This window comes from Megascapheus bottae, chromosome X (assembly GCF_031878675.1).
Source record: "Megascapheus bottae isolate mThoBot1 chromosome X, mThoBot2.hap1, whole genome shotgun sequence".
NCBI lineage: Eukaryota > Metazoa > Chordata > Mammalia > Rodentia > Geomyidae > Megascapheus > Megascapheus bottae.
The window spans coordinates 71,776,518-71,791,246 of record NC_143547.1 but is presented as its reverse complement, the minus strand read 5'-3'; the positions used below and the strand labels follow the sequence as shown (position 1 = coordinate 71,791,246).

At 38.4% G+C, this 14,729-nt stretch overlaps 1 protein-coding gene across 2 annotated transcripts in view; it reads right to left on the bottom strand.

Moving 5' to 3' along the window:
* Positions 1 to 14,729, bottom strand: part of Mid2 (midline 2) — a 96,001-nt gene that overhangs the window by 10,329 nt on the left and 70,943 nt on the right. For both annotated transcript variants that reach the window (XM_090326920.1, XM_090326921.1), the window contains exons 4-7: positions 13,002 to 13,109; positions 11,809 to 11,957; positions 3,544 to 3,671; positions 1,607 to 1,750 (exon numbers count right to left, since the gene is read on the bottom strand). In XM_090326920.1, coding sequence (XP_090183046.1) covers positions 1,607 to 1,750; positions 3,544 to 3,671; positions 11,809 to 11,957; positions 13,002 to 13,109 — 529 coding nt within the window. The remainder of the gene's footprint in view (positions 1 to 1,606; positions 1,751 to 3,543; positions 3,672 to 11,808; positions 11,958 to 13,001; positions 13,110 to 14,729) is intronic.

Sequence of the window (14,729 nt, the reverse complement as noted above, 5' to 3'; positions counted from 1 at the left end):
CTCAGGAACACTGCTACCTAGGCCAACTGGCTTAGGTTGGAGCTGCACGAGGCAAGTGTTTTTTTTTTTTTAATGCTTGACTTTCCAATGTTTTCTCCCCTCTCTACTATTGACACAAACCAGAATTCTGCCCTTACTATTACAAAAAGGAAAGAAAGTGTATAAGGAGAGTTTAGTTGGGCAACTCTTTTCATGTTAGCCTGTGAAGCCAAACATAAATGAAAAGTGCAAAGGTAAAAGAGAGTCGTAATTCATTTACACCAATGCAGATATAACTATAATGTAGGAATCACTCTCAGTCTTGAACTCAGCTTGTGTCCTGAGGCATGAACTTAGGGCATAGGTATTGTCCTTGAGTTTTTTTGCTCAAGACTATTGCTCTGCTACTGGAGTCACAGCTCTACTTTCAGGATTTCAGTGGGTTAATTGGACATAACAGTCTCATGGACTTTCCTACCCAGGATGGCTTTGAACCATGATCCTCAGATATCAGCCTCCTGAGTTGCTAAGATTACAGGCATAGGCCACTTGCACATGACTATTTAACTTAGCTTTAATTCTGATTAGATCCCCACTGCTTTGAAGGGAACCTCCAAGGCTTTTCAAGTGCTGATCAATGAGTTACATTCCTACTCAGCCTTATTCTCCTCCAATGCACTGGGAGTTAAATTCTTCTTCATATGTGAGTTAAACAACTGCTTTTTTAAACATCTTCAATTTGTGGTTTATCAGTATTTTTTGCCAGTCCTGGGCTTGAGCTCAGGGCCTGAGCACTGTCCTTGGACTTTCTCAAGGCTAGAGCTCTACCACTTGAGCCTCAGCACCACTTCCAGCTTTTTTCGATGTATGGGTTATCGAGGAATCAAACCTGGGTCTTAGTGCATGCAGGGCAAGCACTCTACCACTAGGCCAAACTCCTGGCCCAGTTTATCAGTATTTTTTAAAATTTAGTGTTTTTGTTATTGTGTGGGTTTTTTTGAGAGAGGGTCTTGCTATGTAGCCCAGACTAGCTTTACACTTGTGATCCACCTGGCTCAGCTTCCCAAGTGCTGGGATTATAAGTATGCACCACTAGGTCTGATGCTAACACATTTTTTAAAAAAATTACTGTAATTCTTTGTGGCAAGAGGGAAGGAGTAAAGAAAAGAGTGACAGAGGCAGAAGGCTTGTCACCATATTTACTGATACCTATAGTTATGGTAAAGGAAGAAATATTCTTGAAATATAATATATTATATCATGGTAATGAAGTGAAAGAAGAGTCAGGGAGTGAGATGCTCACACACATGGGGAAAGAAATGATGGCAGCTTGGCTATCTAGGAACAAATACTGAGCAGTGCTCTCCTTTGGGACAGTGGAGTGACAAACAAATGGGAATGAGCTCAATGGCTGTCAAGCAGGGAAATGCACAAGTTGCATATCACCCAGCAGTAAGAGCTTCACAATGCCCCGGGGAGCTTACACTGTCTATGAAAGACTATACTAAACAACCTAACATGTCTTACAAACACTTGCCTCGTGGCGCCCCGGCCAATCTTGAGCAGCTTACTGCTTCCTTACATTTCCTTATCTCTGGCCACAGGCCCCAACTACACCATGACTTACTGATGAAGTTAGCCTGGCCAGTGAATATGGTGTACTGAAGCTCATAGGAGCTGATGCTGAACTCATCATCCGAGATCCAGTGGACTGTAATGGTGTCATGGGAGGCTGTACAGAGTTCCTCTCGGATAGATGGTGGGTTTGGGGCTGTAAGAAAAAATAGGGGGAAGAGACAGGTAAGAAACACTCACTCTTTGGAATTTTACAATCCTAGCTCTTTCTAACTCAACATCTCTTGGAGTGGAGGAGTCATTTGTTTGTTTTTCTCAATTCTGGGGATTAAACCCAGAAAATGACACATAATTCACAAGCATTCTACTAAGATATATTTCCAGTCCTGGAGAAGTCTTAGGGGAGAAATTTTAGAATGCAAGACCCATGTAATCTGAGACAGAACCACTTGTTTCAATAATGAAGATTTAAGGCAAATATATTTGCCTTAGCTTTTGTGATTACTTCTGCCATTGCATATTTGGCCCATATAAACACATATGTACACTTTACAGCAAAATAGTCACATGCTCTTTTTATTGAACACGGACCTCAATGTATTTCCTTCTATTTCTTTTTTAATTTGTTTTGTCAGTTGTGAAGCTCAGGGCCTGGGCACTGTCCCTGAGCTCTTTTGATCAAGGCTGATGCTCTAGCACCTTGAGTTACAGTTCTACTTCTAGTTTCCTGGTGGTTATTTGGATATAGGAGTCTCATGGACTTTTGTGCGTTTCCTGGCTTCAAACCATAGTCCTCAGATGTCAACCTCCTAAGTAGCTAGGATTACAGGCATGAGCCACCAGTACCCAGCTACTTCCTTCTATTTCAAAATAACTTTTATTATACATATTTGACAAAAGATGAAGTGCAAATTAATATCAGTAAAATGGGAATGATAATTACTATATGTATATGTACACATCTTTTTTTGTCATTAATGGGTGGGGCTTGGACTCTGGGCCTAGGCACTATCTGTGAGGTCTTCAGCTCAAGGCTACCACCCTACCACAGGACCCTCAGCACCACTTCCCGTTTTCTAGTGCTTAATTGGAGATAACAGTCTCAAGTTGCTTTGAACCTTGATCCTCAGATCTCAGCATCCCAAGTAGCTAAGATTACAGGCGTGAGCTACTGTGCCTGGCTTCTCATTCACTCTTGTTACTTGTTTTTTAAGCACTTTGATATTTTTTTCAGTTTAATACTGTTACTGGTAAGCTTTTGTTGGCAGCATCCTTTTGAAAGGTGTTTTGGTTCATTAGAAGATCAACTTTGGCCAGGCACTGGCACAGGTGGCTCACATCTGAGGATCATAGTACAAAGCCAGTCGAGGCAGGAAAGTCTGTGCGACCCCAATTATCCACCCCAAAAAACAGAAGTGGAGCTGTAGCTCCAAGTGGTAGAGTATGAGCCTTGAGCACAAAAGCTCAGTGACAGTGCCCAGGCCTGGAATTTAAGCCCCACTACCACCACCAACAAAAAAAAGATCAACCACCATAATGATCATTTCCAACCCAGGCCACCCAAGGGAGCACTTATGTTCAACAGAGGATTGAATTCTTTTGTCCCTCTCTTCTTTTCTGCTAATCAACAAACCAGCAAACTGGGTTAATGTCTTCCTCCTTAATGTTGTCCACTACCATGATTGGCTCAAATAAGAGGGAACTGATGTGATTGGTGAGGGTACCCTTATCCTCTCTGGCAGCTGCTTCTTACCAGCAGTCTGTCTTGAAAACTTATGCTGACTACTATTATTTCTGACACCTCATATGAAACTTTTGGAGAGTTAAATATTTGATGAATCATCTTTCTTTTCTGTTATAATGGAGGTGAACTAAAACACATTTTACCTAAAGATACATCTATCATGTCTAAGTTTATAAAAACATCATAATAAATATTGTTCTTTTCAGATTATTTTAAACAAGCAGGAAAGTGCAATAGTTTCAAACCTGTTAAGTAGTCTAGCCCCTCCAACAGTTTCTTTTCTCTAGAAAAATCTAAAGCAAAGTTTTCAAAGGCATCATTAAAATTGATGTCTGGAATCAGAACTTGAGAAGATGCAGTTGCCATAGCGACCCTAAAAAAAGAGAAAAGAACATCAATGTACATCAAAATAAGCTTGCAACCTTCATCCAGTGTTTGATTTCTGGTTTAACAATAGGAACATAAGTGACTTCCAAGGGGAAAATATCATATCTGTTCTTTTACAATGAAAATCATTTCAATTTTAATTGTCAGGAACCAACTAAGAGTTATACCATATTTGCTCACATATGTTCACCCCTCAAACACACTCTCACATCCTGTCTCAATTTTGAGAAGTAAATACAGAATTTTTTCCTCTCTGCATCATTTTCCATCTGGCAGGCAGCCTCAAAACTAGACCTCTGAAGGCTTGGTAAGAGCAATTTAAGAATTTAAGATTTTTTTCTGTCAGATGTTATTTTCATTTTGTAATAAGATATTTGACACATTAAAAAGTTAAGTAAGTTTCCCAAGATCATACAACTAGTAAAGAGCAAGATATAATTGAATTCATGAACATTTAATTCTAATTATGTACCTATATCCATTTATACTGTTCTTCTGTCTTTTATTAAAAATACTTTTTTATATTTCAGCAATTCTTTTTTTCTGGGTCCTATGGCTTGAACCCTGGGTCTGTGCACTGTCCCTGAGCTTCTTTTGCTCAATGCAAGCACACTACCACTAGAGCCATACTGCCATTTCTGGCTTTTTTAAAAAAAATAGTTTATTCAAGATAGTCTCAGAAAGTTTCCTGCTCAGGCTGATTTTGAACTGTGATCCTTAGATCTCAGCCTCCTGTGTAGCTAGGATTATAAGCATGAGCCACCGATGCCCAGTATATTTAATCAATTCTTAATCATGGTTACACATGGTTACATCGGAATTATCTTGGGGAGCTTTTATCAAAATATTCATCGTTGAGTCCTGTATCAGGCCTTTTGAATCAGAGCCAATTTAGATCATGCATATGAAAATGACAAGAAAGGAAACTAATATGGCGACAACATGTAAGCTAGAATGGCAAAAGGAGGCATGAAATGGAAAAGGATCAGAAAGGAACCTTTTTCCTGATGAAGCGGTTGCAAGGGGATGAAATACTGAATAAGCCAAATCTTTTTTTTGATATTTTTTATCGTAATTAATAAAAGGGTTACATGATATTCCAATCTTGCAAGATAGTAGATGCGCAACTTTTGGCTGTTCAAAAAAATGAGGCTGTTGGGCTGGGAGTTTGGCCTAGTGGTAGACTGATTGCCTAGCATGTACAAAGACATGGGTTTAATTCCTTGGTACCACATACATAGAAAAAAAACAGAAGTAGTGCTGAGGCTCAAGTGGTAGAGCTCTAGCCTTGAGAAAGTTCAAGGACAGTGCTCAGGCCCTGAACTTAAGCCCAGGACTGGCAAAAAAATGCGGCTGTTAAAAGAATAAACTACAAGCCAGTAGAAACAAATGCAAAACTTGTCTTAAGGTCTCACACTGAACACTCAGTCTTCTGGGATTAGATGAGTAAGCAAATAACTTTTTTAGAGTAAAATTTAAGGAAGAAATATGGCTTATGAAATTTGTTCCTAGACTCCTTAATCTTCATTCTTTTATGATGTATCCATCCATCTATCCATCCCATAAGAAACACTAACATAATTAGATGCCCATGACTCATGCCCATATTTCTACCTACTTGCCAGGTTGAGATCTACCAGAAAATGATTGGAGGCCAATCTGGGCACAAAAGTTTATGAAACTACCTTCTCAAATAATAGCTGGGCATTATGTATACCTATCATTATGACTATATGAAAGGCTGGAATCAAGAGGATCATAGTTCAAAGTCAACCTGTGCAGAAAAATCTGCAAGATTTCATTTTGATTGATTGTAATGGCATATGCTTGTCACTCTAGCTATAGTGTAAAGCAAAAACAGGAAGTTCACAATACATATGTGCTTATGGGCAGGAAGCGAGACTCAATTTCAAAAATAACTTGTGTCTAGAAGGAGCTGGGGGCTTGACTCAAGTTGTGGAACACCTACCTAAGAAAAGTGAGGTGCTGAGTTCAAACCCTAGAATCACAGAAAAACAAAGGAACAAAGGAATAGTGAGGGAGGGAGGGGAAGATGAAAGAAGAGAAGAAAGATGACAAAAGAAGAGTGGAGGGGAAGGAAGAGGTGGGGAAGGGAGGGGCAAAAAAAATGAATGTACTAGCCTCTGTGCTAGACACTGGAGGCACACAGGGAAAATAGATTCTTATAATGATCCTGGCCCTCGCAGTGGTCCAGACCATGAAAAACATACATTAATTAACCAATATAAAGAGGATAGAGTATGAACAAGAGACTTGGAAAGTAATGATAAACTCCCCAGAGGAAATATTTGTTTCATAAGTCAGTTAATGAGTACATTTCATTTTGGAAAACATCACCCCTTCATTCTCTACAAAGGACGTTAATTTTAAGAATAATCTGTTTAATGAATAGCAATTATCTAAATAAGGGATATACAAATGTGTATCCTCTCTAATTTTATAGCTGTAGTCATGCACGGCCTTATAAGCTATCCTACAAACCCTTGACCCTTATCCTGAGAAAAATAGGAGCCACTAGATCATTTTAGCAAAGGAAAAGGGAAAGGGTCAAAAGTGAAGCAATAAGAAGCAAGTGAAGTAGTAATAAGAATGTAGACAACACAGAAAGAACTGAGTCCAAAAACATGAAAACAACCAACAAATATATTTTAAAATCCAATTACATGAGAAATCAAAGGAATACAAATTGAGATGGCAATTAGATTATAAATAATGTAATATAAGAACTTTCTATGCCTACTTAAATGATACCTACACATTTTATTAGGACTGAAATCAACAGACATTTTGAAGGCAATTAAACATTAAATATCAAAATAGTTTAAAATTAAATATTCCTTGACATCACAGTTCTATTTCATAAAATTCTTACTCAGGAAATAATAGATGTATGCAAATACAACTACAAGGGTACTCGACATCTCATATGTAACCTAATTGTCTAATTGTCTAGCAATAAAGACCAAGTTAAGTTTCATACATCAAAATATGAAACATTATATGGTCATTGGAAATTAGACTTTACAAGGATATGGGGAAAGTTCTGTGATAAATTATGTTCCAAATGTAACACAGAATAGAGAATAAACAGAACAGCCTTGTGTTTATGAAATATGTATGTACATATATTCACATATATACATTAGGATTACACATACACACATCTATATGTGTGTGTATATGCATACATATATATATAATTAGAAGATAGAGATTCTGTGCTCCCAAATGCTAATGTGGCTGTGAAGATTAAGAATGAATTAAAAGTGACATTGTGAGACATATGTACACAGTCCTCCTGCATCTGTCTGTATATTTGTGTTTATGAAAAACACAAAATTAGCATCTTGCTGCAGTCTCTGCTAGGAATAATATGATAAATGCCATTTGTTATGGGAATGGGACATAAAATTTCATTTTATCTGAAATCATGATGTCTTAACACAATACAATGAAAATGAATGGTAGGGAGGAAGTCTCAATTCTGTGATACCAGTGAGAAAGATATTTAGTTTGGTTATGTAATTCTCGTCAGACTGCATAGATTGTCATCTAATCCATCTCCTTGAATCTATGAAATGAAGATTTTGGGGGGCTTGGTAGTGTTGCTTAATGGTAGAGTGCTTGCCTAGCATGAACAAAGCCCTAGATTACATTCCTCGGTACCACATACACAGAAAAAAGCCGGAAGTGGTGCTGAGGCTCAAGTGGAAGAGCTCTAGCCTTGAGAAAGTCCAAGGACAGTGCTCAGGCCCTGAGCTCAAGCACAGGACTGGCAAAAAAAGGAAATAGATCAATGAAAAGTTGATCACAAAGGCAAAGGCAATCAGATGGATAAGAAGGAAACCTTGAGTGTTCACAGAAGACAAGAGCAGAAAGACTGCAAGTGAAAATGGTCCATTAGAGTCAGGTGTCCGTAGCTCATGCCTACTATCATAGATACTCAGGAGGCTGAGATCAGAAGAATGGGGGGCCCAGGGAAGCTAAGTCTGTGAGATTTTTATCCAATTAATTATCAAAAAGACAGTGTGGACCTGGGGATGAAGTGGTAGAGCACTAAATCAGGGATAGTGCCCTGAAATCAAGCCCTCGGCCTGGCAAACAAACAAAAATGGTCAATCAGGAAACATACTACAGAGAGGGATAAAGTTAGATGAAAGGGACAGATGAAACAAAGGAATTTGTTTTGTTTAGCAACAAGGTCTTTATTTGGTGACTTTCAAAAGAACTTTCAAAGAGGTGGGAAAAATATTTCAGAGGGTTAAAGATTGAGTGGTAACAATTAAATACAATGGTTTAATTGTATGTTTTAGCTCTGCTTTTATGAAATCCCTCTGAAATGACAAAGAATGAGACGTCATAAACCCCACAAAGACAAAGAAAATGGAAAAAGGGAGATGCCAGCAATTAAGAGATTGTCAACAAATGTTTGGATGAATGTGTGGTAATCAACAACAGAACAGAGAAAGTTGGACCAGAAAGCCAACAGCATCAAGCTGATTTAATGGCACAGAGTTGAAAGTTTGCATGAAAAATAACTAGACCCCCAGATCCACTCAAAATTGTGTTTCCACTTTCTGGCAACAGATGTGAGGTTTACTTTTTTGGAAGTTTCAACATTATACTAAAAGCTGTCTTAAAGCCATCAGCTCGCTCCCCATGCTTGGCTCCCAGAATACTAGCAGACAGGCCTTATTCTCCACTTCTTACCAAGTAATGAGAAAAAAATTGTGTTTCACTGAACGCTAATAGCTCATGCTTGTAATCCTAGCTACTTAGGAGGCTGAGATCTGAAGAACTGTGCTTCAAAGCCAGTCCAGGTAGGAAAATCTGTGAGACTCTCATCTCATTATCCACCAATAAGCTAGAAGGTAAGCTGTGGCTCAAGTGGTAAAGTGCCAGCTTTGAGCAGAAAAAGCTAAAAGACACTGTCTGGGACTGAGTATAAACCCCAATACTAGACCATGCGTGCATGATGCATGCATACTCGGGCATACACACACACACACACACACACACACACACACACACACACACACACACAGAGTATTCTAAATTTTTAAGTCTGTCCCAACTTTAGTGAGAGCTTCCCAAACACCTTTTAGTGATTAAAAATTTAAAATGTAAGCAAAAACTTACCAGATAAGGGAATCGAAGGATAGAAACTAAAACAGAAGGCACATAGAGTTTTGAAGGAAAAAAAAACTTTTTAAATAAAAAAAATATTCTCTGGAAAACAAGCATATAGTTTGTGTCCATTAAAAAAAACCAATAAAATGTTAAAAATAAGCAAAAAGCAAAGAAACACATGAGGAAATGCTCATCATCCCTGGCCATTAAGGAAATGCAAATCAAAACAACTTTGAGGTTCCATCTCACCGCAGTAAAGATTGGCCAATATTAGAATTCAAGCAACAACAAATGCTGGTGGGGATGTGGGGAAAAGGAACCAGCTCTGTTGTTGGGAATGTAAACTAGTACAATTACTCTGTCTAGCAGTCCTTAGAAAACTAAACATAGATCTTCCATACAACCCAGTCATATCACTTTTGGGTATCTACCCAGAACATCATAAGCGAGGATACTGTAAAGACACTACCATATCCATGTTCAATGCTGCATTATTCACATAACCAAGTTATGGAAACAGCCCGAATGTCCTACAATAGATGAATGGATTTAAAAAATAGTAGTACCCATGAACAGTGGAATTTTTAAATATCAATTTGTTTTATTATTATTATAGAGGTTATGGTACAGAGGGATTAATTACAGTTAGGAGTCAGGTGATATCAGCCAGTCTCAGAGAGATAAATGACACATGTTCTTTCTCATATGTAGAAGCTAGATCTATAATATCCCAGGGCATGATAAATTATGCAGGATTCTTAGACATTCACACACAGGGAGACCAAAGGAGGCTATTCTTAAGGGAGGAACCCAAAGGCACAATGCCTCTGTGCCTCTGATCATATAAAATAATATTTATGAAAGTGAATTCCAGGAAATAGAAACAAGAGGCATTTTTTTCCTTTTTGTCTTTGTTCATTTACCTTTCTTTGATGAAAGCGGGGGGGGGTCAGGAGGCACAGAAATGGAGGGACTAAAGATGAACAAATGCAGCAGTGGGACACAGTAGATACTATGTTGAAAATGAACTATACAACTTGTGTGTGGGGACAGAAGGGAAAAACTGGAACAGAGTGAAGGATGGGATGATATTTTCCAAAAAGGAATGGCAACTTCTTTGTACATTACCTTTATAATAACAATTTTATCTTATTTTATTTTTTTCTTTTTCCTTTTTTTTTTCAGTCCCAGGCTTGAACTGAGGATCTGAGCACTGTCCTTGGGCTTCCTCAAGGCAAGAGCTATACCACATGAGCCACAGCACCACTTCTAGCTTTTTTTCTATTTGAATTGTACTGAGGAATCAAACCTGGGTTTTCGTGCATGCTTGACAAGCACTCTACCACTAGGCCAAACTCCCAGCCCCTAGCACAGCCTTTTAATCACAGCTACTTGGGAAGCAGAGGCAGGAGGATTATGAGTTTGAGGCCAATTCAGGCAAACTTATGAGAAATCCCGTGGTAAACACCTGTGATTTTGCATGGAAATTGAGATCTTAAGGTAATCCTCTCACCATCCTCAAGGGACAGGGACATTCAATATAGATGTGTACATTTTCAGATGAATTTTTTTAAAAAGATTAGAACTGGATTTCTAGTTTTGAAAGTTTTACAGTACCAATATTAAACTCATTATGAAGCAACCAACCAATTATTTTAGGAATGAGGATCACAATAAAGCTAAAGTTAGATGCATTTGAATACAAATATTTACAAGCGTGGTGATTTTTCAAAAGTAGGATGCCTTGTTTTGGGATCTCACTGCAATGCTGGGTGATGATATGGCTCTGAATGTGTCATGGAAGTGAGTGGATGAAGTGGTACACAGTTGAGAGTCTCTGGATGAAACGAGGTCTAGGAGGTTAGCTTGGTAGAGTATTATATGGGTCAGCTACATGGGTGCTGTTGAAGTCAACCAAAATGATATCAGAACAATAAAAAAAAGATCTGAGCCTAGATCCCAAGTCTTCAATGGATGAGAGGGCATTATAAGGAGGACAAGTCTGGCTTAATGATCTGGTTCAGTCCTCAGAGGCCTTCGTAATTTTACTGAACTTTTAGACCATGAATTCTTTGCCTATGGTTTATGGATGGGTTTCTAAGAATTCAGGAGTCCTCTGAAGCTGTATACAAAATTACCTATGTGCTACCTAAGAAATGTTTTATGATTTTCATCAGATTTTCAAAGTAATGAGTGAAAATAAAAGTAAAAGAATTGCTGTTGTAAAGAATCTACATAAAAAGACTTAGAAAAAATCATATTAAGTGAAGTAAGCCAGACTCAAAGGAACTTAGGCTCAATGGTTTCCCTCATTCGTCATAATCAGTAGAAACCTTGGGCTCTAGTAGCAGAGATTTGCAATAGAGCAAAATCTTGATACATAAGGCCATATAGTATGAACCTAATTGAAAGGACCTCCAGGATATTGAAACAAAAGCCATATAACGAATGATTGTTGTCCTTAATGTACTATGTTATCTCTCATCTCTTTTGCTGTCCCTTGGGTATCTCATATTGTTACAGTACCTCACTTTGTTATCTGATATATTGAATTTATTTGTATTTGGTTATTTGAAATTGGATAGGGAAGGGGGGAAAACATAAAAAAGAATCTACATAAAGATGAACTAAATGAAAACAATAAGAATTGCACACAGACTTAGGAAAGGTACACTTTATCAATGTCACTGTGTGTTTCCCTACACCATCACCATCTAGAGAGCACAAGCCCTGCGTAAACAGCAAGGAACAAAGGCCTCATGTTGGGCTGAACACTAAAAGAACTGGCAGGCTGAAAAGATGAAGAGAACGGTCTAGAAACCCACAGAGTAAAGCCCCAGAGCTCCATAGTTACCTAGCTGGTAAAGTCCTCAGGTGGCAGCTTCGATACATATACTTGAACAGAATTCTTTCGCTTAAAGTTAGCCCTTTTTATAAGATCAGGCATTTCCAAAAGAATATAGGGAACCCACCTCTCAGCAATATTTTTTGCAGACTGTAGAAACCGTGCCTGGTCATTTTCTTTAAGGATATGTTCCGCTTGGTTGATGAGGACTGTTGACCTCTCAAGACACTGGCGACAATTAGCCACCTGCTGTGCCAACTTTCTCAGTTTCATAACCTTAAAGGAATTAGTAAAGGAAAAGAAAAGATAAACCATACAGTGCTTAATTAAAAACAATAAAACATCATGAAGGAGCTCTGCTACAATGATCCTAAAAATCAGGCTTCTTAGTGTCACGCGGTCCCTGCAATAACCTCTTAACTTCTTGCTGTATCCACTGTCTCTCCTGCCAACTTTTCCTTCTCCAATTTATAGCTCCTTCACTTACATTGCATAGTCATATATGCTGTTATGTTTGTATTAATGACATTAATTTTGTATGAAAGCAATCCCTGCTCACTATAGAAAATTTTAAAATATATAAAAAAAGAAATTCTACCAGCTAGAAATCACCGTTGCTTACTACATCTTACTGTCCATACATTTAACAAAAAGTATCTTATTTTTCCTTATCAACACCTTTATCAATTTTTCTTTATCTTTAGCAACCCCTCCATGTATGCATATTTGTAAGTATCTTTATTCATAATGCTGTTTCCAAATCTATTTCCTTGGAAATTTCAATTTCTGTGCTAGCTGGAAGTGCCCAGCATGGTATAAAGTGCTGGTCATCAAACCAGGTTCTCATAAAGTTTCACACTGCACCCACAGCATGAACTTATAAACAGTAACCTTGACCAGCAGGCCTAAAATCTTATATCTGTATGGATGCTCGTACCTGACCTTTTGGGCCATAATTCTTCAGCTTTCTGATTAGAAACGTCTACAACCCTAGCTCATATTTAATATCTACCATCATTTTTTTTCTTTATAACGATGACATACTACAGCAAAACACCCAAATCCTACATGTACAAATCAGTGAATATTTCATATTCATATGTCCATGTAAGTAACCACTAGGTCAAAATTTATAATCTTTCCATTAAGTCATCATATTTATTGGATTCATAACACTAGGCCAAACTCTGCTTCTTTACCTGTCTCCCTATATTTCTTCTGATTTCCTGACCCAAGTTCAAACTGTAATCATCAGGATCACAATGTACCTTTTGAGAAAAGTTAGCTCTTCCTTGGCCTCATTGAAATGCCATACTTTACCTTTGTCTCTTTGATTTTCACAGCAATCATTTGCTTCCTTTGTTGGATGATCTCTACCAACTCATCACATTCTTCCATAAGTTTTGCCTCATGCATAGCAGTATTCACCTGCCAAGAAAGTCCAGAGTATTACACAGTGATTGTTGCCTTTGTCCCCTGCTGACTCTAAAAGGTTTGGACTGACAGCTAAACATGCACAACTTCTTCCATACCTCCCTCGATAAGATCCACTCCTAGAAGAAGAGTAGAGATGATGATATTAATGATGCAAGGGCATTGAAGCACCACAGATAGGAAGCTCTCCGGGCCTCTGGTAGATCATGATGGTTAATGGAAGGCTGGGCAGAAGGACAGATGAGATGGGGGCATGTTATTCCCACTGTGCAATTCCCTTTACTCCAGCACCCTGTCCTGCTGTTGTTCATTTGAAACGAGGGAAAGGAGATTTACAAATGTCAGGAAGAGAGGCCCCTCCACAGACACAATAATAATATTTCTACTGTCCTCACATTTTTTTCCATTTTCCTTGTTATTTCCTAATTTCAAATACATGAATGTGCAGCTATATTTTTACATTAGTTATACAAATGTGTAGGTATTGTTTTCAGAAAGGTGATACGTTTTACTGGTATTTCATACCTGGTATTGTTGTTCGGTATCTGACTACCTTTCCTGTTTTGCAATACTAGCTCTATAAAAATATCTCTAATGTAAAGTCAGAGTAGAGATATTCTACTCATCATTTCTAGTCCAAACTGATTTCTCCCATCCCTCTGTTACCGATAATCCATGGTACAGAGCATCCAGGAAGGGACTAAATTTAGAGAAACAAATCTCTGGGCTTCCTAAATATAAAAGGGAAGGAAGGCAAGGACTTAGCATACCAGACACTTTATAGATACTTAATGTAATTAAATTATCATTCTAGCTGTATCATACAACAATCATGTTTTGTTTTATTGGCACTAGACTTTAAATTCAGGGCCTTGAACTTTTGCTGGGCTTGCTTGCTCACAGCAGGCAATCTACCACTTGAACCACACTTCCAGTCTGTTTTTTTGCTGGTACTTGGATATATAATATCATAGGTATATCTGCCCTTTCTGGCTTTGAATTGCAATCCTTCAGGTTTCAATGTCCTGAGTAGCTAGGATTACAGGCATGAGCCACTGGCACCTGGCATAGTAACCACATTTATTCTCATTTCAAAATCAGAGAAATTGAGGTTCTGAGAATTTCAGTGCCTTACTTCAAGTCATATAGCCGGATAAATGGTAAAACTACAATTCAAACTGAGTTGTGTTAGGTGAAACCCTTAGGCTGGCTGAGGAGGCAGATGAGGTTCAGTTTTATTGCAGCAGCACACAGAGCAGTCACAAAGAGAAGCACAATGATTCTGAGAGTCTGTTCAAGGACCACTTGAGTAGAGCTCTAGAAGGCTGAGGAATAGAGAATGGATTGCTTGAACTCATTCAAACTCAAGGGGCTGGATGCTTCATTAGTAGGGGAGGGCTGTATCTTCAGCCATAATCTCTCTTCACAGGCCTCCTGTACATATATCTTTGCCAGTCCTGGGGCTTGAACTCAGGGCTTGAGCACTGTTCTTGAGTTTTCTCAAGGCTAGAGCTCTATCACTTGAGCCACAGCACCAATTCCGGCCTTTTCTGTGTATGTGGTACCAAGAAATTGAACCCGGGACTTCATGCATGCTAGGCAAGCACTCTACCA